The following is a 26629-nucleotide window of genomic DNA, read 5'->3' on the forward strand; positions in this document are numbered from 1 at the left end:
TCATTGTCCTGCTGCCTGAGTGCTCTTAAGCTTCAGGCCATGAACTGATGGCCGGATGTTCTCCTTCAGGATGTTTACACAGCAGAATTCATGGTTCCAGTAAAGGGAACCATCTCCTGGGTCTGGGGGCAGATAGCCCCTCCAGGGGTGCTGGTGCCTGGGCCCAGGAGTATAGATTATGTATGAGGAGTGTGAGTGTGTGTACCCCATACAGTTCTGCAACTGGTTTATTAATGTTTGTCTTTATTGTAAATGTGTTGTTTTGGATTCGAAACAGCTTTAAGAGAAGAAAAATAAAATATATATACATGCTAAACATGTTACTCTGGCCTCTTCTCTAAATGAAATTCAAACCTGACACAGTCTAAACAAACACACCAACAGTTTATTAGGTTTCATGCAGACGTCCAAAGAGCACAAACATCTCCAGGGGAACAAAGTGAAAATCAAAATCAGAGAAAACAGAAGAAGCTTCAGAGTCCAGGAGTGGAAGCAGACGACCAACAGACAGGAACTAAAAAAGTAAAAAACTCAGAGGGGAGCAGAAACAGTTCAGGAGGTCATCCACAAGGTGGAGCCAAGAAGAGGAGCACTTCAGGAGAATGGACAGGCTGCTGAGGCCGTAGGCAGCAGTGGAGGCCTCTCCAGAGGTGTAGCACACAGACAGCAGTGCAGGTGGAGACCCTTTGGAGGCAGAGGAGGAGGTCAGTGGGAGCAGAGCAGTATTCCATCAACACTGCAGTATAAGGGACCAGCAGAGGGCGGCTGAGCTGGAGGTTGAGGGCAGTGGAGGCAGCACCATCCACTGGACTCTGCTGAACTGGAAAGTGTTGCTTTTTGTAGGAAAGCTGGGAAATGGAGTCCTGGTCAGAAGAAGCTGGAGAGTGAGAACTCACCAAGTCCCTGAGCCACAGCAGCAAAACATCTACAAGCCATCATTGTTCCAGAGTCTCCTCATGGATCCTCCACAAAGCTGCTTCTGTGGAGTCTGAGCTAAAGTCTTTGAACACAGTGAATCTGCTGGATCCATGACTGCTCAGAGCATCCTGTAATGACAGAGCAGGGACTGGACCTAAAGGTTAGATTAAGGTCAACATTAGAAACTCATCTTGTGTTGGTAAACTCATCGGTGGGTCGATGGTGATTTTTCGTTTTTATGGGCCGATGATTTTTTTTTCTGGTAACGGTATAAACAATGAAATAACTCAGTTGTTTGGTGGCTATCGGAGCTTCCACAGGTTCAGTAACATTAGCAAGTGGTGGAGGCCAGCAGGTGGATGAGAGAAAGGGGAGGCAGGAGAAGGAGAGACCCGAGGCGGCTGCCGGTCCAAGAATCAGGTGAACTGAACTTCAGGTAAGAAGTTATGACCTGCAGTCTATCCGGGTCAGATATAAACCAAGTTTAGCTGGAGTTTATTTTCGTTGTGCTGACTTTTTACAGTCAGTTACATTAACTCGTACTGCTACTAGCTAGCATGATGGAGTTTCTATACAGCTGGGTGGTGCTATGATGTTACTGATAGTGAACTTTATTTTATTCACAAGGTTAATTATTGGAGTTGCCAACCGTCCCCTCTGAGTTTTTAGCCCTAAAAAACAGAATCGTCTCGTGTTCAGAGAAAATATTACGCATTTCGTATTGAGGTGAAACGAAATGCAGTTTGTCTTCAGCTACAATGAAAAAGACACAAAGCTGGATTTATTCTGTATTTGCTGCACAGCTGCCTCTTCTTCTCCCCCCCTCTCCCTCTCCTGTTTCTACTTCAATCATGAAACTGATCAATGATCAGCTGATCAGCTTTTCTCTCTTGTTTGTTTATCGCACACTTTGCGCCACAAAGAGGAAACCAGCGGATGTCGCGTTAAACAGCAGCACGTTTAAGCTTGATCAGCTGTTGTTATTTAATATTAATTTCTAGTATCAGCTGATGTTTGCTGGAGCCACAGCTGTAAAGCTGCTGGTCATGATGTCGGTTTGGATATGTGGTGAGAGGGAAACATGAAGATGAAACCAGGAGATGTCCTTACTGAATCATCAGAGCTGAACAGGTGATGGAGAAACAGGTTTACCTTTTAGGTGACATGAATGAGTTGAAGGGAAGTTATGAACTGTTTCTGAGAGACAAATAACCCCAGGATCCTTTTTTAGGTAGCTGACAGCTGGTAACTGTGCAGGGGCGGGTCTAGCAAAGTGTGGCCAGGGGGGCAGGTAGGGCATTAACAGGGAGAGGGGGGCACAAAGAAATACTTTTCTTTCTTATTCTCATTTAAAATGTCTCGCTTTTATTAAATAATTATCTGAATCTTACAACCAAAGTTTTTATCTGATGTAAAATGTATAGAAATCATACATATACCAACAAGACTGTACATCACTGTCACAACAGTGTCTGTTTTCATTCAAAGGTTTTATGGCTTTTCCTATAATACCTGGGGGGCCGATCTCTAGTCAAAATGCCCGGGCCTATTTTTTGTCCCAGTCCAGCCCTGGTTTGTATACAGAAGTCCAAAGAATACAAGAGAGAAACCAGGAGCACATGAGGGAGGATCACAAGGAAGTGGGAACATCAGCTTTGACAGAGAACAAAGGAAAAACCTGTGAGTCACTAACAGTGTGTTGGGCAGCTGAAGTTTCACCAGGTTTGTGTTCAGCAGTAGAAATGCTCATGGGGAGTGACTGTGGGTTAAGAACACAGTGGGTCTAAACACTTTTGTTGCTCTGAGGCTGCAGTGACAGTTGATGTGTGGACACATGGAGGTTTGTAATGTCTATTATACTCCCTAAAGGAAGTGCCCCACCTATTTTAATGGTTCAGCCCAGATAATGTTAGCTGGGGGAGTTCAGCTCTTAGTTTTATCATCATCACATGTTCTTTATCCGTCTCCACAGCAGCACAAACTAACAGTTTGTAGCCTCAGTATCTGAATTATTTCTCACATGTTATCTCACCATGTAAACCACAGCAGCCACTGGGGACATTTACACACTTCTTCTTACAACCAGCAGATCTTACAAACACAGTTTATTAGAAAACATGTTTTACCTTTAACTGGTACATAAATATGAACATTTCACAGGTTAATGCTGGGAACACGAGACCGAACACCATCACAGACTTTTGATGTGATATTAACAGAAACAGGCTCTTTGTAAAAAAGTTCATCTGGATTTGAACATAGTTTCATACGTCGGGAATATCAGGCTGAAGTTTTCTGTATTTAAGCGTTAACATGTATGAAAGCAGTCTGATGGTTTTTAAAGAAAGTGTCTCGTGTAGAGCTGCAACGATTCATCGAGTGATTCCAATAATTCGATTATAAAATTCTTTGCTTCCATGTTTCACAGACTCCAATAGAAACGTGTTCATGAGCAGCGTGTGAATAAAAGTCTGAGCACATTAAGCCCACACAGCCTCCAGTGTTAAACACAAACACTGATAACAGCAGCAGTGATGATGATGTCACAGTTTAACGTGGAGGCGGAGCCTGTTTACACACTAAAATAATGGCTAGCTGCAGGCCTGGTCTCGTGTGTGAGAAGCTGTAAATCAAATATCTTCTACCTGCAAAACTCCTTCAGTTTTATTTCTACAGCAGCAAATGACAACAACAGTCACCTGCAGGAGTTTCTACTGTAAAGTAAAGACTCGACAACAACAGAGAAACTCCACCAATCAGACCACCCCCCTATGAGAACGGTGACGGTGGATCATCCTCGTGTTCTTACAGCGTGGTTACAGCGTGGCTATGAAATCTCCACCATGTTAAAGAGTTTTTGGACACTCGATGGGAAACTGCCCGCTCAGGCCCAGCAGTTTGCTTCAATGACCTGGAGAAGAAGCAGGAAATCCTCCAAGGTTTCCAACATGTTTCAGTCCTGCAAATGTGCAATACTACCTGCTGCATTATGAGCTTCAGTGATGAGCACAGCAGTGGACTCAGTGAGTGTTTCCATCACATCCAGGCCCAGAAGACTTGGAGGAAATGAAGATTTTGTTCTTCCACTTATTTCCTGTCATATTCTGCACTTCTTACTTCTTTCAGCTGCCCATGAAATAATGAAACTTTCTGCAAGAAAGACAATAAAGATCAGTTTGATGGTCAACATGAAGTTTGTTTTTGTTTGACAGCATCAGCTGTTGCATCAAGTAAGGAGTCAAAGGCAGCAAAGAGCTGTTTGTGTTTGTGGATCACTGCGGCTTTATTCACGTGTCCTCTCTACAGAAGCTCACTGGCTGCTGGGAGGACCCGGACATTTCCCTCTGGGTTGTTCGGCTCTGTTGGAACTTTGAGGAAGAATAAATGTGATAAAAGCTGGTCTCTAATAACTCTCTCTGTCATGTTCAGTATATGTGTGCGTGCTGTGATTGGTGTTTTCCCTGTGAGTGTTTGATGTGACACCTGGAGCTTTAGCTCACCTTGAAAACACAGGTTATGTTTGTGGTAGCGTGTGTGTGCGTGTCGTTCTGTGTGTGAACACGACAGCTCGAATAGTTGTGAATGAACTCTGATCAAACTTTGTAGGGGTGTAGAGCGGGCTCATGTTAACCATCTGTTCACATCTGGCTCACATCCACCCAAGTCTTCAAGGTCGACTTCATGATTTATTGATGGAAACTGAGAAAAGCCTCAAACTTAGAAAGCAGGATTGGAACAAGTGTGCTGTGGATCATCAACATGTAGAAAGGAGCACATGAAGATATCAGCTCACATCTGACCTCTGACCTCACTTCAAGGTCAACAGATGGATCTGAAGGTCAAAGTGATAATAATGCTCTTTAGAGCCATTTTGGAGCTCTGAGCTCTTTTTCAAGGTCAAATGAGGTCAAACTTCCATCAAATGTCTCGTGTTTCAAACTCTGTTTATAATTCTACTGTCTGTGTTTCTAATGGAACATTTACTTTATTAAACAATGAGATAGTGACATGTTCTACATCCACATCAATCACAACCATAGGAAATGTCACATAGATGTGCTTGTGTTGTGTCCATGATGATGTTAACAAACAAACTGTGACAGAGCCTCAGACGTGATGAAGACGCTGAATCAGCAGAAAGAGCAGAGCAGGAAGCAGCAGCATCCACACAGGTGTGTCTCAGGTGAGTCCTGCTCCCACACTAAACACATCCACATCATATTAGCATGTGCTAACATGTGCTTCTGCTTTATTTCAGTCTGACATGTTTCCAGTCAACATGTCTGCTGTGTGTCTCTCAGCACTTGCACTAAATCTTCCCGTGTGTCTGTGATACTGCGTGATGCTGACAGACTGTAACGTCAGTGAGTCTGTGAGCATCTCTGTCACCTACAGCTTCCCTGTGGAGCTCATTTCAAATGCTCAGGTTTACACTCAGGAACAGGAAATGCTGCGTCTGCAGTTTGTCTCCTTCAAACTAAAGCGTCTCAGACACGAGCAGCACGTGAGCACAAAGATGTTTGTGGTCACGTGGTGGGCACGAGGAGCTCTCAGTGAGTTTGGAGCTGAAACATCTTTGACTCCCAGAGTGTGAAAGTGAAACAAGCAAACGTGGATATTTAGGAGCCTCAGACGGTGTGATGATGATCATGAACCCAGGAAACAAAGAGAGAAAAGAACAGATTGGAGATCAGAGCTGAACACACACTTTTTTAAAAGCATGCAGGAGCCGTGAGGACGAGCACGGATTCATTCATTCATATCTGCACTGTGATCTGAACTCTCTCTCTTTCTAATCTCATGTCTGAAGGTGAGAAGGACACCGCCTCCCTGACAGAAAAGCTTCTCCACCCACACAGCTGAAGAAGATATTTACAGTGTGTACAATGGCATCACTCTTCCACACACAGACAATCACTTGGTGATGCAGCGTGGTCCAGCTGGGAGGAAGGAGGTAGGAAAGCTGAGCCAGTGTTCCCGCTTTAAAGAAGGCACCTTCAGCCAATCACTGACTCCACCCACAGCATAGTGACAAATACTCAGTACAGGCTAAACAGCACCACCCTCAGGCCAACATGGAGAAAAGCATCCACACTGAAACCAGACCAATGATGATCTGGGCTCCAAACATTCATATCCAGCACATGTAAAGCCTTCAAACGTCATCTGCTAATGTTTCTGTTTATTCTATGATGATTTTAAAATGAGCTCACAGCCACCTGTTGTCCTGCTGAGCTCCACCAAGGGGCCACTTTAAGGACCTGTCAGATAATCTTATTAGTCAATCATCATCTTATCATTTTACAATTCTCTTTAAACTTTCAGCCGTTTAACTTCAGTGATCCTCAGAATGTCTTTGATATCCAGGAGTTTCACCCACGTCCAGTGAAAAATGACAATCAAATGAAAACATCCACTTTTTCTTCTTTGAGTCAGTTCCTGAAGAGGGTCTTATACCTGCCAGACTCCCAGAAACTCAGTGTGTTCAAGAGTGAGCTGACAGTCAGAGTCAGTCTGAGCGTGATCCAACCATATTAGTGTGAACAGCATCACAGAGGACTCAGCTGCTTTAAATGGGACAGTGTGAGTAAATAACAGGGACTAGAAAGAGAGAGCAGAGTTCTCCTCAGTAACACCAGGATACCTCACCCCTCTGAGTCTCGCTTCCCCGCCTCCATCGTTTAGTGACGGCCTTCTCTACCATGTCTGTGCCGAGCGCTTTGGTCAGGGCCAAACCTTGTGTCACCATGGCAACTACACCATGACAGCACTCAGAGAGAAACTTGTGAGCCCACGACTACATTAGATGTTTGCTCTGCTGAATCCAGCCAGCCCCTACCTGGCTTTAGTCATATGGGATAAAACGGTAGGGCCAGAGGTGGGAAGTAACTAAGTACAAATACTCTGTTACTGTACTTAAGTAGGATTTTCAGGTATCTGTACTTTCTACTCCTTACATGTTCAAACAGGCTGGTTACTTTAGCTTTAACACATTTGAGGGGAGTTATTATTCCATCAGTGCGAGCCTTCAAACATCAAAGTGATTTGAGCCTGAACAGAAACACATGAAAGGAAATCCTGTTCATTTATTAATCACATAAAAAGAGACGAAAGAGTCAAACTGTGAGTCACAGTCAGGGCTTAAAGTGGGCCATGTTTTTATTTGATATGTTTTTGGGACGAGACCTGAACGACTGCAGGTAAGTTGTGTTAGCGCTACTTTAGCATCTAGCTAGCCCTGCTGAAGAGCAGCGAGCATAAAGGGAGGAACGTTTTTGAAGTGTCAGCTAATTTCAAATGCAGCGTTTCTATCAGCTCAACAAACATCAGCAAACACACAAACTGTTTGTGTGCAGTTTGTCTCACAGTGTGTTGCAGCCAAAGGTCCAGCTGCTGTATTTCACAGGGAGAGAAAGAAAGAAAAGCTGCTGTAGGAGAGGAACCCAAGCTTTGGCATCGCTCTGAAAACTATCGCTGATCCTTTTACTCGCTGGCTTTCAAATCAAAGCTGGAATGAAATTTGTGGCGTTTGCAGGATCGAATCAATCACACAGGATCAGGAGAGAAGACAGCAGAGCAGCTGATTTTACACCTGAAGATAAAACTGTAATGTTAGAAACATGAAGATATTACACACACAATACAGACTGCAGCTCAGACAGCTGCTGGACAGATGTGTGTGTGTGTGTGTGTGTGTGTGTGTGTGTGTGTGTGTGTGTGTGTGTGTACTGTAACTCCTTTATTCCACACAGACAGCTTCAGCATTTGTTCTGCTTTCTCTGCTTTTATTTGAATGTGACAGAAAAACACGACTAGAATTTACACAAACGTGTTTACAGGCTGACTTTAATGTGTTTCTGCACATGCTTGTCCTCTGGTCATGTGATCATGTGGTTTGTAGGACGCTCCTCTTCCTCAGAGGATCCACCTGTGCTTCCTCTCCTCTCTCCTCCACCTGTTACAGTGAGGGAACGTCCTCCATGATGGAGGAGCTGCTGGAAAGTGCTGAGAGTTTCCTCCAGAGTGAGACCTCTGTCACAGTTCAGAGGATCTACGGCAGCAGAGACCTTCATGGACACTAAAAGTCTCAAACACACAACAACAACATCACACTGACTCCACTCTGACATCACTGATCAATAATCAAAGAACACACAGATCAAACTGATTGATCAGCCATCAGAGGAGTCGGATCAATGGAGCTGCTTCTGTTCCTGATGTCCCCTGTTTGATCCTGGACCTGAACTCTCCCTGCAGAGGAGACACAAGACAGTCAGAGACACACACACACACACACACACACACACACACACACACACACACGAACACACGCACACACAGACACACACACAAACACACACACACACACACACACACACACACACGAACACACAGACACAGACACACACACAAACACACACACACACACACACACACACGAACACACAGACACAGACACACACAAACACAGACACACACACAAACACACACACACGCACACACAGACACACACACAAACACAGACACACAGACACACACAAACACAGACACACAGACACACACACACACACACACGAACACACACACAAACGCACAGACACGCACACACACGCACACACACACACACACACGCACACACAAACGCACACACACACACACACAAACGCACACACACACACACACACACACGCACACAAACGCACACACACCTACACACACACACACACACACACACACCTACACACACACAAACCTTTGACTTTGAGCTGTACTGTTTTGAATCTCATGATGTCTCCATTCCTCCTGACTACACATCTGTATTCTCCACTGTCTCTCTCTGTGGGGTGTTTCAGGGTCAGACTGAGGTCTCCAGTTTTCAGCAGGTCTTCATTCATCTTCGTTCGGTCTCTGTAAACCTGGTGCTGTTCTTCAGGCTGGTCAGAGCCGTTCTCATACACGTGGACCTTCCTGTATGAACTGTACCACCACTTCACTTCAGCATCTTCAGGCAGGTTTTGTGTGGTGTTGAAGGGCAGCTGGACAGACTCCGCCCCCTCCTCCACCTCCACCTGACACACTGAGAGGACAACAAACACAACATGAGCTGTACAAAGTGTGATTGGTGTTCAGAGCAGCATCATGTGACTCTTGTTCTGCACTAAATGAAGCGATGGAGTGGCGCCTCCTTCAGGCAGAGAAACAGCTCATGGAGAGAAATAATTATTAGAGCAAAAACAAGAGTGGAGCTGCAAATAAGGCCGAGAGGAACGCTGCAGAAAACTGTTCATGTGTGAATTCATCACTTCATAGATTTCTTTGAGCACTAAAATCAGAGCTGCTTCTATTTCTAATATGACAGCTGTACATTAGAGCTGCAACACTTTAAATGTGAGCCATAAAAACATGATACTCTACAAGTGCATTCAGCTCTGACACTGTCACATCATGAAGGAGACGTGGAAATCACTTTGTTACACAAATCAAAGTCCAATCAATTCTATTGATGGAATATTGTGTGATCAATAGACTGATCAGTTTCTAATCTGTCATCGATCAGCTGGAAATCCAGCATGTCAAACAGACAGGCAGCAGATTAGGACCAAACACAAACACAGTGAGACTTTTTCTTCACAGCAGTTGCAGGTAAACTGCAGCAACAATGCGACTCAGACAGTTTCTCTGTAACTGCAGGGCTTCCTGCGCTGCTGTTAGTCAGACACGGATCAACAGGTTGTGGATAGAAAGCAGATTCCTTCAGCAGAGGATCCATATCACACGTGAAGCATGTCGTCGGGAAACAATCAGTGAAAATGGGACACTTTGAGCCTCAAACTCTGAACATGACCTGCTGCAGACCAGCTGATGTGTTCAGTTACCATGGTGAGGAATTTCACAATAAAGGAGGCGTGCGCTCTGTCTTTTCCCGGCCCGACGCTCTGGGACGTTTTAGACAAGTTTCCTGTCAGAATACGATCCCGTCCGGAGGCCGACACCATCCTTATCCACATGGGCACCAACCGGACTCCAAACAGCGCTCCCACTTCCTCAAACTGGACTTTGTGTGTCTTTGTGAGGCTGTGAAACAAGCCCACCGTAGTGTTTGTATCTGCGGCCCCACTCCCACCTGTGGCCGTGGGGCGTTTGGGCGGCTGCTCGGCCTCCACACCTGGCTCTCCTCTGTGTGTGACTCCCACAGCCTGGGCTTTAGAGACAACTTCAATGTTTTCTGGGACAGGAGGCATCTTTCTGCAGCAGATGGGCTCCACTTCAACCAATCAGGAGCCAGATCCTCTCTGCTAACATATCATATGGAGTCCAGCAGGAAACACTCCATCAAGTACCTGTCCACACCTGCCCACACCTGCTGACCGCTCCGTCACTGACTGACGTCCCCCAGGTCCTAGTCCCTATCACCTCAGTTCCACTCTAAACACTAATACATGTTCAGCTGGACTCGGAGCCTCTGGAGACATTTTGGATGTTCCAGTCATAATAACTAACAGGACAGTTTGTGCAAGGTGGAGGAAATCTGCTGCATCATTCCACTGATGAAGCATTCAGCTCCACCCTACAGTTTCTCTGCTGCCTCCACCCACCTTGGTCCACTTTGCTCTTCTTAATGTTGGAGCTCTGAATAGTCAGGCTTTTATTCTGAAGGATTCTACAACTTCCCATCAGCTTGATTTGATGTTTTGAACAGAAACATGATGAAACCTGAATCTGCTTTCACCCCTCCCTGAAAGCCCAAATTCCCTCTCAGTTTAGTTCAGCTGGAGCCGAGATGACACAGAGAGCCTTTGGTCCATGAGATCTATCTAGGAGACATCAGTAACATCAGCTTTGTGTCAGCCGTCCTGTAGAACGCTTCCATACAGCTGCTTCTGTCTCTGAGTATCTCTCAGCTTCAGCTGGGACTCCACCCAGGTGTTGGTTGGTTGTTGGCACAGAGCTGCTGCAGTGACTCACAGCTGCTTTCATCCAGTTTAGATTCAATGGTGACTTTAAGCGTGTTTCATGTATGAAAGCCAATAAAGACAGAATGAGTGGTCAGAGGTGTCATAATGATATTCATGGTCAGATTTACTAACAGTTACAAAGCTGCTGTCTGAATTTACTAAAGAGCTGCAGGTCAGTCTGGGACTGAAACACGAGGAGCAAACTGGTGCCATGCTGCAGTCACAAACATGAGCTGATGGCTGATCTACCAGCAACGTGCTGCTTTCTATACAAACATGCAGCCAATCATGACTCTGTCAGAGCAGCCAATCAGAGGAAAGCAGCAGATGAGGGCGTGTGAGGCAGAGAGTGATGGAGCCACCAGAATAATCCACAGTAAGCTCAGGTTTCACTGATGAGTTTCTCTGTGGAAACAGATGAATGAGAGGAGGCTGAAGGAGGATCAATATGTTTGTGATATCAGGGAGAACTCTGCTGATAGAAGCTGCTGGGACTGTGTGAGGTCCTGAGGACTGAGACTCAGGTGGAGCTCAGGATTTATCAGAGGAGAGCTGCATGATTACAAACTGAACTGTGAGGATCAGCTGACTGTACATGAACATGATTCAGCATCAGATCTGATCGCTTACACACTCTGATAACATCTCCCCCTCTCTGTGCAAATACATCAACACTGCTAGAAGCAACAAGCACATCAGGATCAATCACATTTTGATTGCTTTTTGTGTTACATTGAGAACAATCTGCAGTAAAGTGTGCGTCACACACCTGATTTATTCCAACACTTTCCTTTGAAAGTGAAACAAACACATATGAAATAATCCAGCCACAGAAACTGTCCACAGCTTTCAGTCTCCACATTTGAAGCTCTGCAGGAAACCCTGACAGCAGCTTTTTAGCTCCAAAGCAGGTTTAGCTCTGGTGCAGAGTGTTGGTGACTCTGCCCGTGGACACAGTTATTTCTGCAGGTGACCTTGTTACAGGTGCATTTGGAGGAGACTCAAAGCTTTGTGGCAGGGAGTTTACTGCAGACTGCAGCATGTTTAATAGCAAGCATGATGTGAGCCTGATGTGGCTGATAGCTGCTTCTAGCAGTCTTCATGTATGTGGAAGGAGAGGGGAGATGTTATCAGGACCAGTTGCTGATTGGACGTCTCAAAGCTGTGAGCGCAGCGCTGAAACTTTGTCCTGTAGCTCTTCACTCAGTCCTCACCCTGAGTGTTTAGAGCCCAGCCCCACATATTCCTGCTCCTCAGGAATTCTGGGATTTGGAGGAAACACAGCTAAACTGACCTGAAGCTAAGGGGGAGGAGCCACAATACAAGCTGCATCCAGCCAATGGGTGCACTGTTGAGCCATGGATGTGCAGAGGGTCACATGTTTAGTCCCATTTGTAGAAATGTGTCCATAATGAAGACAAATGCAGTCACACAGCTCTGCAACAGCACAAATCACTTTGATGGAGTTTGTTTGTGCTGCTCTCAGATCTGTACAACACTGACATGTGTGTCAACATGCTGCAGACTCACAAAGATGTGCCGTGTTAGCTTCATGTGTCCATCTGACACTATATTATAGTGACTTGAAGAAATCCCTGCAGCATCAATGCAGAACAAACAGAGGCCACGTGTGGCACAGTTCCTGTAACGGGATGAATCCGTGGATGTGTCGGGATCTGACGCTGAATCATGTTGCTGTTCTTTTCCACATGGTGCAGGTCAGCTGTTCCACACAGATGTCAGCTTTCTAGAAGAGTTAGTCTGGAATAAAGCAGCTCTCCTCTGGACCAATCCTGCCTCCAGCTGAGCCGTCACACACACACAGTCCCAGCAGTTTGTAGCACAGCAGTGATGCTTCTATCAGAAACATGCTGCTTCTCCTTCATCCTCCTCTCATTGATCTGAATCAGCTGTTTTCACAGAGAAACGCTGCACAAATCCTTCACTCCACTATTTCTGTCAGCAGAGGACTCGCTCTATCATGGCTGCTGCTCCTTTTTCACTCATTTGTGCTTTGAATCCAATCTGTTTCTCATCATCACCATGAACAGGCTGCTCATCAATCAGCACATTAGCTGTAGATCAGCTGCACACTGATGAAGATGCTCAGACAGACGGGCTGGGCACACAGAGGACTTTATGATCTGTTCTTCAATTCAGTCCAACATGGATAATTTCTGCTCACAGTCCAATCATCTCTGGAAACTTGTGCTTCCATGGCACAGCTGGGCTACTTCAACAAATAGCGCTACACCTCTGGTTGTCAGCTTCACCATCGCTCTCCCCGTGGCTACAGTACAAGTGAGCTGACACATCCATCAGTGGAGGCTGTGGGCCAGTAAGGAGCAGCAGCTGCCTGCAACATGGGCTTTACATTGAAAACAGCCACAAGTCTGGGCCTAACCACGCCTTTGGACTTCTTCTTCATTCCAATGAGATTTACATTTCAGGGAGTTCCCCTGGAAAAAGAGCCATTTTGAAAGCTGTTTGCTGACTTCATCAATAATCTGCTTCAGTCATCCAGATGAGAATCCTGAGAATGGAGCAGCCCTGATAGCAGCTCATAGGATCACAGTGTTTTTCATTCAGCTGATTGATTTCACAGGTTAGGAGGTGAACAATCTAACTGTGCTCCTCCTTCCACCTTTGGACCACTCATTTAGTGACAGCCAGGATGTGACAATCAGCTGTGACACAGGAAAACATGAGGTGGGAAACTCTGGAGAAGATCTGCTTTTCTCTACAGGGAGGCTCGCACATCTAATCTGCTCACCATCACTCAACTCACTTCAACAACATGCTGACTCAGTCATTTCTGCACGTTTCCTCATGTTACAGCCCTGACTTCAGTTCAGCTGAGGAGGAGATGAGGGAGGAGAGAGCAGTGGTGGAGGAGGCAGATAAGGAAGAAGAGGAGGAGAAGATCCAAAGAGGAGGCAGGGGGAGAGGCTCAGGAAGAGTTAGATCAGAGACTTTGAGCCATCATGGACTCCCACTCCTTCCATCCAGCCCTGTGTGGATCAGCAGCTCCAAAATGTCTGCTCACTCATGTTCTTCCTGTCTGTGCTCTTCTTTCATTTCACTCATTATATATGAGCTGCTCCTAAATCACACTGGATATGGATTTTCTGTCCATCCACACTAATTCTCTTCATCCTCACCTGATTGTTTGGATGCTCTTTGACAGCACATTGAAAATCCTCACAGTGACTTCTATTGCCACACTGACTGGACACATACAAAGTTGAAGGCTTCATGTGTTTGGCACAAATAATACTTTGGTAGGTCTGAGTTGTGTTTTGAACCATCTCTCAGGACCAAAGTCTTTTTGCTTCCTTCAAAAAGAGCTGAAGGCTTTTTACCTCACAGTTTGTCCTTTGATATTATTGGATGATGGACTGTGGGAAACACAAATGTGCACTTCTTAATGGCTCATATGTGCTGTGAAAGAGCTCTTTGTGATCTTGAAGCTTTTCAATAGTTTTTCTTTGGCTGTTTGTAAAGTTTTCTGTGTGAACTCTCAGGAATCTGGAGCAGTCTAATAGAAGTCTACTGGGGTACAGAGGGAGGAGCTTCTGTCAGACTCTTTCTGATGAGGAACTGAAGCCGCTCTCATGGTCTCATCAAATCATCAGACTCTGCTGAGAACAACAGTCATGTGACCTCTCAGAACAAACAGCCTGTTAGTTTCCTGCTGCCTCCATCACTCACTTTCATTCACTCTCAATCACACCAACATGTTAAAGCAGCGCTATAGCTCACCTGGCTGAGCAGGTGGGCTGAAGGCGGGGCTTACTACAGGTGCCTGTGTGTCCCTCACTCTCTCCCCACTTTCCTGTCTACTCTCTGCACCTATATAATAAAGGCAAACATGCCTCCAATAGAAACCTTTGCAAACACAAAGTCCCACAGCAGCCCCGTGTTCTCCGGCTAAAATGAGAGTTTTTGTCAGTGGAGTCTGGTGGCTTTAACCACACAAACATTACAGCTGCGCTCAAATATCACAAAGAGCTGTGACAGCAGAGAAACACATGACCATCCTCCAAATATCATCTAGAAATAGAAATGTGTCCACTGTGGGACGTGTGAGGCTGACATTAATATGTCTTAAAGTGGGAGATGAAGAAATGACTCCAGGGCCCAAATCATGGAGACAAACATCAGTCCACACTTCACTTTGTTTCCTGTCTCTAAAGTGGGAATATTTCAGTGTGATGAACAAACGGCCTCCAACAAATGAAGCTGATTTCCTTTTCCTGTCTTTTCTCCAGCGGCCTCAGCTTCTTCCTCTTTCCCCTGTCTTCTTCTGCAGACGCTCCTCTGTAGCTTCAAGCTGTTTCTCTTTACAAGGAGAGCTACAAACCTTTGCATCCAGCCACAAACACCCCATGGGCTCCTCTGGATCATCACACTCAGCATTTTCACAATAAAAGCCTCGTATTTATGGCTGCTCCACCCTGACATGTGACAACATCCAAATGACTGGATCAAAGTGTTTGAATGATCTCAGCAGCTTTAAAACTATTGATATTTATACATTTACATTGATTTGGACTAAACTAACAAAACTATTGATTTGATCCAAACTCACATCATGCCAGAGGCTTTTATTTTGAAGGTAGGGTCATTTTAATGGTCTTCTTAGTTCATTTAAACACACAGTTGCTCCGCCTGACATTTTTGGCTTTTAGATCAAAACATCAAAGAATTTATTTTATTTGAATGAACTGAAAATAGATTCAAACTAAAAGCTTTTAGAGAATAAACTCCTACATGACCTCTGACCTGTATCTACAGCACTGACCTCTGACTTTCAGCTGCACTTGTTTCTTCAGCAGGATGTTTCCCTCCCTGCTGTAGACGGTGCAGGTGTAGGTGTAGTTGTCCCTCTCTGTGGGGTGTTTCAGGGTCAGACTGAGGTCTCCAGTTTTCAGCAGGTCTTCATTCATCTTCGTTCGGTCTCTGTAACCCTGGTGCTGTTTGTGAGGCTGGTCAGAGCCGTTCTCATACACGTGGACCTTCGTGTTGCTTCTGTCCTTCCACTCCACTTTAGCGTCTTCAGGCAGGTGAAGTGTGGTGTTGAAGGACAGCTGGACAGACTCCACCCCTGAATCCACCTCCACCTGGGGGACTGAGAGGACAACAAAGCACAACATGAGCTTGGATGGAGACATTTGTGTTGACTCTAACAGGCTGAATGCTGCTGCTTCACTGGGAGCTCACTGTTAGATAGAAAGTGGTCAGTGTGAAGAGGAGACGCAGCAGAAAGATGAAGACTGACAGGAAGAAAGCAGTGAACAGACTGTTGGAGCTGCTGTTAGTGGGACAGGACTTTATTCAGTCTCTGAGGACCAGATTTGACTTGATGAAGCAGAGAAACACAGTCTGAGTGTTTCTGTCACACTCACTTCATCACACAGCTCAGTTTGACAACATGTGGAAGAATTTGATAGAAGCTTCCTTTAGTAAAAGCACCAAGAAAACACCATGAAAACACCTCACTACACACAAAACTGCAGTACTGGCAAATTGTACATAAAGTATGAAAAGTCAAAGTACTTATTGTGCAGAAAAATGTTCCCATCAGTGTCTGTGGATCAATATTACTGCTGCACATGTTTAAGGCTGAGCTCATTTCAAATCCTTTCTATTGTGTTGAATCTGCAGTAATGCATCATATTCTATAAAATCATATGTTTGTAGTGGCTGTCCTGTGAGGACCACGTCTCTCTAAACAAACAGCTGTTAATGAGCTCACAAACACAGGCCTACAGCTGGATTTGAAAAAGTCCATTCAATAGAAAATCAACAGTCACAGCTGGATTCAAAGGCTTGAGCTCTGTGTGACATGGTTACCTGTCAGCATCTACAGGGGGATTCAAATATGAAGGAAACATGAAGGTGGTGCATTAGAAAAACTGCTGCTTTCAAGCAGAGCAACAAACTGTTTGAACTGATCCAACTTTATTCACACAGACAAAGATTTGTGCATCAGCTGCTGTTTGCTGCTATAGATATAATCCAGCTGATGTGGAGAACTACATGTGACACTGTGATGCAGCCATGAATCTGACTGATTTCTTTCCATTTTCAAAGGTTGATGCATCAGTTAAAGTCCTTAAAAAGCTCAGAAATAAAGAGAAAGGTTGGTTACAGCAAAGAGAGGCACTGGCAGCCTTTAAGACACTAAACAAGAGAAAGAGATCAGAGAACATCAGACTGAATAAGTGGAATAAAGTGAAACAGAGAACTAACGCTCCCTAAGAATGGAGCTGTCAGAGGAAGAGAGCAGCAAACTGAAAGTCTCTGTTAGCTGCAGAGCTCTGAAACTTCACACAGCTTTGGATGATAACATGGAGAAAGGATGTGGAGATGTTCACACTTCTGCTAGAAATCATCTTCTAGTTATTGTGACTCAGATATGACTGATTATAGATGAATCACACAGGGCTCAGTTTTAGGCCCCTTCTGTCTTTATTTGCTCCCACTTGGTTTCATACTTAGGAAGCAGCATTTCATCTGTTATGTGGCTGACAGTCAGAGTTATGTCCCTATTAAAAAGAATAAAATTTGCTCTGTTAGACTGTTGCTCGAGAGTCTTGATGACAAAGGTCTGGACGACTCTCACATAGACAGCAGTGATGGTTTTGGCAGCAGCACTCAGACCCTCTGTGGATCTGGGTTTCTTGGTCTAGAACCAACTATCACAAACCTCGAGGTTAAAGTGGAGACTGATGTGAAGCTTTGCAGTCAGATCAGGTCTGTCGTTACATCGTTTATTCTAATTAACTCAGCCGGTCAAACTTAAGCGATTCTTTCAGGCAGCACTTTGAGACAGTAGTCCACACTGTGGTCACTCTGCTGGATCACTGTGATGCTCTTTATGTGGGGTTAGTGGTTGCTCCATCACTCGGCTCCAGATGGTGTAAGAGGCTGCTGTGTGTCTTTGTGCTGCTGCAGATGTCAGTAAACGTGGCCCTAAATGCTCCTTCTTTAAAAAGTTCATACTTTGTAATGAAAGGAGATTTTTCACCATCTGTTCTCGTTAACATGACCTGCATAAAACCGCAGGGTTAGAACAGGCTGTGGTGAAGTAAGATGTGCGTTCTGTAGTCCATTGTCTGCACATTGTAGTTTTAACACAGCGTCACATCGTTAAGGAGAGACGAGAGTAACGTTGTTCCAGTTCTCACAACAGGACTCTTCTCTTTTCCTCAGCAACTCTCCACTGTTCCTTGAGCTCACTGAATCTTTCATCGAGGTCAAAGAAAGTAGGATAGGAAATGGAGAGAGGAGGTATTAGTGATATTTGAACTGAGTTAATTTTTTTCACTTGCATGCGTCACCCTTCCCCAGGGTGACGGGTTTGATTTTTGGTTTTAGATGAGATGTGTTAAACTTTTTTGCAGTGGTGTTTATGTTTTTTTGTCTTTTACAGTTATGTTTTCATCTTTATTTTGCTTTTAATCCTTCGAGTTATGGGTTTTATTTTATTTTTTATTTTATTTTATTTCATATTTTTATTATTAGGACAGCAGCCTGATTACTAATTATCTTCACCCGCCAGAGTTCATGTCCCACCACTGAACTATCAGCGTGAGCCTGTTGGTCACCAAGCAGTGATTCATGGTAATGGAGTCAGACATGGAAAGCTTTTAATGAAGTCTGTGGGTTTGAACTGCTTTACTCAGAGCTGGATTTTTAGATACTATTTTTATATTTTGTTGTTCACATTTTCTTTAATGTTTTTGCCCCCAGAGCTGTGATTTTCTTAAAAGGTTGACTCTATGACTTCCTTCACCTGTTCAGAAAGGTTTTTGTCCTTTCACATTTGGACCGTCCACACAAATATTTCTACATTACAACATGTTACCTTTCAAACTAAATCTCGTACGTGCACCTTGATGATTCAGTAACTCTATCAGACTTTTTCCATTTGGGTAAGTGTGACAGAAAATACAAACAAAAGACTGTATCTACAGCACTGACCTCTGACCTTTGACCTGTATCTACAGCACTGACCTCTCAGTTTCAGCTCCACCTTTCTCTTTAGCAGGATGTTTCCCTCCCTTCTGTAAACGGTGCAGGTGTAGGTGGAGTTGTCTCCATCTGTGGGGTGTTTCAGGGTCAGACTGAGGTCTCCAGTTTTCAGCAGGTTTTGCTTCATTGCTGTTCGGCCTCTGTAATCCTGGTGCTGTTCTTCAGGCCAGTCAGAGCCGTTCTCATACACGTGGACCTTCCTGTTTTTCATGTCCTTCCACTCCACTTTAGCATCTTTAGGCAGGTGAACTTTGGTGAAGGGCAGCTGGACAGACTCCACCCCTGAATCCACCTCCACCTGACGGACTGAGAGACAGAGAGGAGAGTTTGTGTAGGAGGAGAATGTAAAAAAAAACTTTGTGGTGCCCCCACCCACCACCATCAATGTCACTGGACGACATCACGAAAAGGACCACGAGGAGTACATGTACTTGAGTACATGTTTAATCTATTCATACTTTAATAACTTTAATGCAGAGGTGGCACAGATGGTAGAGCAGGTCACCTACTAACTGGAAGGTTGGTGGTTTGATCCCAGTCTGCTCCAGTATGCATACCTACTATCCTTGGGCACGGTACTAACCCAATGTTGTTCTGCGATGCATCCAGTATAAATGTGTGTGGATGGTTAGTTAAGAAAAGCGCGATATAAGAACCAGTCCATTTAGCATTTCTACTCTACCCTACTTTATACCAGTATTTTAAAATTATATAAGTACAGTGGAACCCCGACTTACGAATACCTCATTTAACGAAAAATTCAAGTTACAAAGGCACTGAACGAAAATATTTCTGCCCGTGTTACGGCAAAATGCCCGAGTAACGAAATCCGCTGTCTCTGATTGGCTGAGCCTACAATGCCCACAATGCCTTCCGAATCATGTGACAACCCCTTGGCTTTCGTACTTGCGCTTCGCTGTTCCACTTGAACGACGTATTGTTGTTGCAGTTAGCAATTAGCCTATAGCCTATCATTCACTCAAAAGACGCGATGGGTGCTTCGACTTACGAAAGACCCTCGGGAACGAATTAATTTCGTAAGTCGGGGTTCCACTGTATTTAAAATTCTTAACAGCTGTAATTATCCAACCACATAATGCATATGACTGCAAAAAGTACCATTCTACACTATGACTGTATTTAGTGTCGGCACTCAGTATAAATCTATTGTAATTGAACAACTTGTGCACTATTGAGCAGGTTCAGTTTGTACATTTTAAGTTGGGCTGAGTTCTTAAAAAATGTTGGAAGTTTCTACCAATGCTTCTTCAGTTTAAAAATGTAAATATCTTTTTTAAGCTGATGAACGTTTCCACTTAGTTGTTAATCACTGACCTCTGACCTGTAGCACCACTTCCTTCTTCATCAGGATCTTTCTCTCCCTGCTGTAGACGGTGCAGGTGTAGATGCCTCCTTCTCCATCTGTGGGCTGTTTCAGGGTCAGACTGAGGTCTCCAGTTTTCAGCAGGTCTTCATTCATCTTCGTTCGGTCTCTGTAATCATGGTGCTGTTCTTTAGGCTGGTCAGAGCCGTTCTTATACACGTGGACCTTTTTATAACCACCGTCCTTCCACTCCACTTTAGCGTCTTCAGGCAGGTGAAGTGTGGTGTTGAGGGGCAGCTGGACAGACTCCACCCCTGAATCCACCTCCACGGGGGGGACTGAGAGGACAACAAAGCACAACATGAGCTGTACGGACAGCAGCAGCAGCAGAGTTAAAAATGTTACAAATTGAAATGGAACAATTTTCTCTCCTTAATTGTATAAAGTGACATAAAGAGGAAGCCATACATCGACTCTATGCAGAAAAACTGAACCCAAGCTCATCTCAAGTGGACCAAATGACTGTTAAACCATGTGTGTGGTCAGATGAGTCCACGTTTAAGCCTGGTTCTCTGATTGAAAGAAACATCCAGATTGTTATAAACACGCAAACGCTTTTAGCTTTAATTCAGTGAGTTGAACAAAAAGATTGCCTAAAAATGTGGAGAACTAAAGTCTTTTTTACACAATCCCTTCATTTCAGGGGTCTTTGAGGTGTTGACTTGCAGGTGGTTGTGTGACTCCATGTCACAAAGTACTTCACTTTACTTTCATGCAGTCTTGTCTTTATTGTAGACTTGGATATCTATACGCCTTCTTACTGGAGAGTGTTGTTAGCTTGGTTGGCTGTTGTGAACAGCTTTCTCTTCACTCTGGAAATAATTCTGAGATCATGCACCACTGTTGTCTTCCATAGCTGTCCAGGTCTTTTTGCGTGCGTTCATCAGTGCTTTATTTCTCTCTCAGGATGGACCAAACTGTAACTTGTGCCGATTTCTGGGATGTTTTTCTGTTCTCACAGCTTAAGTATGGCTCGTTTCACCTGCATGGAGAGCTTCTTCAACGCATGTTGTCAAAATCTTCCAAATACAAGCACCACACCTCAAATCAACTCCAGGCCTTTATCTGGTTAATTGAGCATAATTGACATAATGAAAAAGAATAGCCCACACCTTCACATGAAACAGCCTTTGAGTCAACTGTCCAATTACTTTTGGTCCGTTTAAAAAAAAAAGGGGGGGTGTGGCACATGTGAAGGAGCTGAAACTCCTAAACCCTTCATCCAATTTGAATTTGGATGCTCTGTAATGAAAGCTGAGAGTCTACAAAGTAGCTTTTTTTCCTCTTCTTCTTTGACCTTTTGGTGTTGGTTAATGTACCGTGTGTGCACTGTGCTGTGCTGTGGGCCAACATGTGACCTACATTTTACAGTGGGGCCCACAGGGAACTGTAGACTGTCGATCGTGTGAGTCTCTGAGGCGGCCCACTTGCTGGGTAACTCAGCAGAATAACCTGAATGATCTTTTCAGGTCAGAAAACAAAAAAAGTTTGAAGGAACCTTTTAGCTTCCTCAAAAGCTGCTGAGAGAAGTTCTTGCTAATTTGGTTGGAAAACAGCAACAGAACAAAACAGCAGTATCTACAGCACTGACCTCTGACCTTTGACCTGTATCTACAGCACTGACCTCTGACTTTCAGCCTCACTTCTTTCTTCATCAGGATCTTCTTCTTCTTGTTGTAGACGGTGCAGGTGTAGGTGGAGTTGTCTCCATCTGTGGGGTGTTTCAGGGTCAGACTGAGGTCTCCAGTTTTCAGCAGGTTTTGCTTCATTGCTGTTCGGCCTCTGTAATCCTGGTGCTGTTCTTCAGGCCAGTCAGAGCCGTTCTCATACACGTGGACCTTCCTGTTTTTCATGTCCTTCCACTCCACTTTAGCATCTTTAGGCAGGTGAACTTTGGTGAAGGGCAGCTGGACAGACTCCACCCCTGAATCCACCTCCACCTGACGGACTGAGAGACAGAGAGGAGAGTTTGTGTAGGAGGAGAATGTAAAAAAAAACTTTGTGGTGCCCCCACCCACCACCATCAATGTCACTGGACGACATCACGAAAAGGACCACGAGGAGTACATGTACTTGAGTACATGTTTAATCTATTCATACTTTAATAACTTTAATGCAGAGGTGGCACAGATGGTAGAGCAGGTCACCTACTAACTGGAAGGTTGGTGGTTTGATCCCAGTCTGCTCCAGTATGCATACCTACTATCCTTGGGCACGGTACTAACCCAATGTTGTTCTGCGATGCATCCAGTATAAATGTGTGTGGATGGTTAGTTAAGAAAAGCGCGATATAAGAACCAGTCCATTTAGCATTTCTACTCTACCCTACTTTATACCAGTATTTTAAAATTATATAAGTACAGTGGAACCCCGACTTACGAATACCTCATTTAACGAAAAATTCAAGTTACAAAGGCACCTAACGAAAATATTTCTGCCCGTGTTACGGCAAAATGCCCGAGTAACGAAATCTGCTGTCTCTGATTGGCTGAGCCTACAATGCCCACAATGCCTTCCGAATCATGTGACAACCCCTTGGCTTTCGTACTTGCGCTTCGCTGTTCCACTTGAACGACGTATTGTTGTTGCAGTTAGCAATTAGCCTATAGCCTATCATTCACTCAAAAGACGCGATGGGTGCTTCGACTTACGAAAGACCCTCGGGAACGAATTAATTTCGTAAGTCGGGGTTCCACTGTATTTAAAATTCTTAACAGCTGTAATTATCCAACCACATAATGCATATGACTGCAAAAAGTACCATTCTACACTATGACTGTATTTAGTGTCGGCACTCAGTATAAATCTATTGTAATTGAACAACTTGTGCACTATTGAGCAGGTTCAGTTTGTACATTTTAAGTTGGGCTGAGTTCTTAAAAAATGTTGGAAGTTTCTACCAATGCTTCTTCAGTTTAAAAATGTAAATATCTTTTTTAAGCTGATGAATGTTTCCACTTAGTTGTTAATCACTGACCTCTGACCTGTAGCACCACTTCCTTCTTCATCAGGATCTTTCTCTCCCTGCTGTAGACGGTGCAGGTGTAGATGCCTCCTTCTCCATCTGTGGGCTGTTTCAGGGTCAGACTGAGGTCTCCAGTTTTCAGCAGGTCTTCATTCATCTTCGTTCGGTCTCTGTAATCATGGTGCTGTTCTTCAGGCTGGTCAGAGCCGTTCTTATACACGTGGACCTTTTTATAACCACCGTCCTTCCACTCCACTTTAGCGTCTTCAGGCAGGTGAAGTGTGGTTTTGCAGGGCAGCTGGACAGACTCCACCCCTGAATCCACCTCCACGGGGGGGACTGAGAGGACAACAAAGCACAACATGAGCTGTACGGACAGCAGCAGCAGCAGAGTTAAAAATGTTACAAATTGAAATGGAACAATTTTCTCTCCTTAATTGTATAAAGTGACATAAAGAGGAAGCCATACATCGACTCTATGCAGAAAAACTGAACCCAAGCTCATCTCAAGTGGACCAAATGACTGTTAAACCATGTGTGTGGTCAGATGAGTCCACGTTTAAGCCTGGTTCTCTGATTGAAAGAAACATCCAGATTGTTATAAACGCCCAGGAGCTTTGATGGTATGTATGTATATCCATGGGTGGGCTGCATCATCATCAAGTGATTACAAACTGTCATTAAAAGCAAAGGTGATCTAACACAATGGTAAATATGCCTCTGCCCCAACATTTGGTGAGTATGTTGCAACCATCAAATTCTGAATTTGGGTATTTTCACCAATGTGCACCACGATGTCTTTGTTATTTCTCACTGGAAAGACATTTGAATTATTTGACATGAAGCAGGAATTCTAATTTTACATTTTATTTTAAAACCTACTCATTCATCTGTAACCTGACAGGGATAAAATATATACAAATATGGATGAGACAGTAAAGATGGAGACAGTGAGTACATCACTGAGTTATTATCAGGTCAGGATTAAATCTGTAGCCTACATCTTTCTTACTGTGATTCTGCTTTATCATTCACAACTGACTGAAGATGTACACAAAATAACAAACTAATCTCTAACTGGGATTTTAGTGTTTGTAGAAAAGTAAGTTTATGCAAATGTGCTAGACCCCTAAGAAGGACAAAAAACCAAGGGATCAGTTTACCCTGCCTGGGATAAGTTCACCAGGGCAGCACCCTGGAGCCAGGACTGGAGAAGTACTTAAAGGGAGAACACCTGGTGACACAATATGAGCTTGTCCTCCTGTAGGCTCACCACCCGTCAGAGATGCCATAGGGATCAGGTGGCGATCCATTAATTGACTACTCAGGCCGACTCTTGTGGCATGAACGTCGCCTCTCTGGTGGGGAAAGAGCCTGAGCTATGCATGAGGTTGGGAGATGCTGACTAGATATAATCAGTCTCACCTGAACACATACCTTGGGCTGTGGAACCAGTTTACTGGAGAGGGGCTCTTTTCACACTGGACTTGCCCTCAGGCAGTGGGCAGGGGTGGGTGTGTTGTATCTTGTCAACTTGGGGGTTTTCCGTAGAGATCCTGTGGGGGTGCTTCGGGAATATTGCCCAGTGCTGCAAACCACTCAGTCCCTGTACAACCACAGTGAGAGGTTGGTCCACATCGCTGGCAATAAGTCGGAGTTGTTCCTGGTGGGTGATGAACTTTGCCCGGGCTGCCTGTTCATAACTTTTTCTTTCACTTTGGTGGCCTCAGGATCTCGTCTGGTTTTTGAGGAAAAAGTGGTTCTATTGGCTTCATCACATCTGAGAGGGGATGACCGATGGATTGGGGCTCTGCAGTAATGCGGACTCTGCATCGGTCCATCATGATGAAGAGAGAGCTGACCATGAAAACAAAGATGTTGGAGCCAGCTGAGGTGGATGCCTGCCGGGTGAAGTGTGCTGGGGATGTCCTACCTGCTACCCTGTGGCAGACCTGGAGAAATTACATCTCTCAGCTGGGCTGCGAACACCTCAGCTTAAACCTGGATGAGCAGGTGGAGGCGGCTGTGGGGAGATCTGGGCTTCTCTACTTAGACTGCTGCCACCACCAAGAGATGGATGGATGGATGGATGGATGGATGGATGGATGGATGGATGGATGGATGGACGGATGGATGGATGGACGGACGGATGGACGGACGGACGGATGGATGGATGGACGGAAGATGTACTATGAGCTTAGATAGGGAGTTTATAAATGTGGAAATGACACCAAGAGCTTCCAGGGAGGAACTCTTACCATTAAAACAACATTTTAAACAGAAGGCTGCTTATTTTGTTATTGTTCTGTTGTAAATACCATGTCACATTACCATATGGTAACTCTGACTTACAAGCAGGAGAATTATACAATTATTTTGATGGTATAGGGCTGATAGCAGCCTCCACTGAACACATCAACCTAAACTAGCTGATTATTATCACAGAGGTCACTGGAATAACCTCAGAAATAAAGTAGAACACTGTCAGAGACTTTAGTTATTTTAAGACACACACAAAAACACACACACACAGACACACACCTCTGTAGAGGAGTTTCCATAAATACACTCCAAGACCCACAATGGCAGCGACGGCCAGGACAGCCAGGATCACCCAGGCCTCAGCTGGGAAAGTGTACGGCTCTGTGAGAACAAGAACAGAAGGAGGTTTACATGGACACGATTATTGTGAACCAGTCTGAGCTGTATCAGGTCTGCTGCTCATTGCAGAGTTTCACTGGTTAAAGAATAAAATCAGTCAGAAAATACCTCCACCCAAACATCAGAGCACACTGAACACATCAGTCTGAATAACTCTTGTTCTAGTCGCTCTATAATGGGAGGGTGTGGCTGGCTTTCTGTTTGTTTTCCTCTTTTTTATTTCCCTACAGTTAGCAGGTGTACCTCTGGGCGGAGCTACTGTGGCCGGGGTTTGCTTCTCACAGCTGTGACTGATTAATTCATCTAATCTGTTACTGATTAATGTGTGAGTCTAAGACATAAAATTCCATCAATGTCAAAAAAACTTCAGTCAGTATGATTTCAGTCAAATCCAGCAAAAATCAAATCAAATCACTTTTATTGTCACATCACATGTGCAGGTACATTGGTACAGTACATGTGAGTGAAATTCTTGTGTGCGAGCTTCACAAGCAACAGAGTTGTGCAAAAATACAATAACGTAAACAAGCAAGATACAAGAATGGCTACATCTGAAACTAATAAATATATGTACAATATATAATAGTATATGCATCACTGGATGTGTGTACTAAATGTTTTTCTACGTGTGTGTGTGTGTGTGTGTATTTTACAAATTAAATAGAGTAAACAATAAAATAAAATATATAAAAATATACAGAGGTT

The 26629-nt window shown here is 44.4% G+C and overlaps 1 protein-coding gene across 1 annotated transcript in view; it reads right to left on the reverse strand.

Annotated features, from left to right (window-relative positions):
• LOC112432349 (uncharacterized) overlaps positions 1-26629 on the reverse strand; it is a 40362-nt gene continuing 13733 nt past the window's right edge. Inside the window, exons 4-13 of the mRNA XM_076882088.1 lie at positions 25805-25906; positions 23276-23602; positions 21923-22246; positions 20250-20576; positions 18897-19220; positions 15679-16005; positions 8672-8995; positions 6568-6672; positions 594-684; positions 1-157 (exon numbers count right to left, since the gene is read on the reverse strand). Coding sequence (XP_076738203.1) covers positions 1-157; positions 594-684; positions 6568-6672; positions 8672-8995; positions 15679-16005; positions 18897-19220; positions 20250-20576; positions 21923-22246; positions 23276-23602; positions 25805-25906 — 2408 coding nt within the window. The remainder of the gene's footprint in view (positions 158-593; positions 685-6567; positions 6673-8671; positions 8996-15678; positions 16006-18896; positions 19221-20249; positions 20577-21922; positions 22247-23275; positions 23603-25804; positions 25907-26629) is intronic.

Source organism: Maylandia zebra, linkage group LG3, assembly GCF_041146795.1.
Source record: "Maylandia zebra isolate NMK-2024a linkage group LG3, Mzebra_GT3a, whole genome shotgun sequence".
Classification (NCBI taxonomy): domain Eukaryota; kingdom Metazoa; phylum Chordata; class Actinopteri; order Cichliformes; family Cichlidae; genus Maylandia; species Maylandia zebra.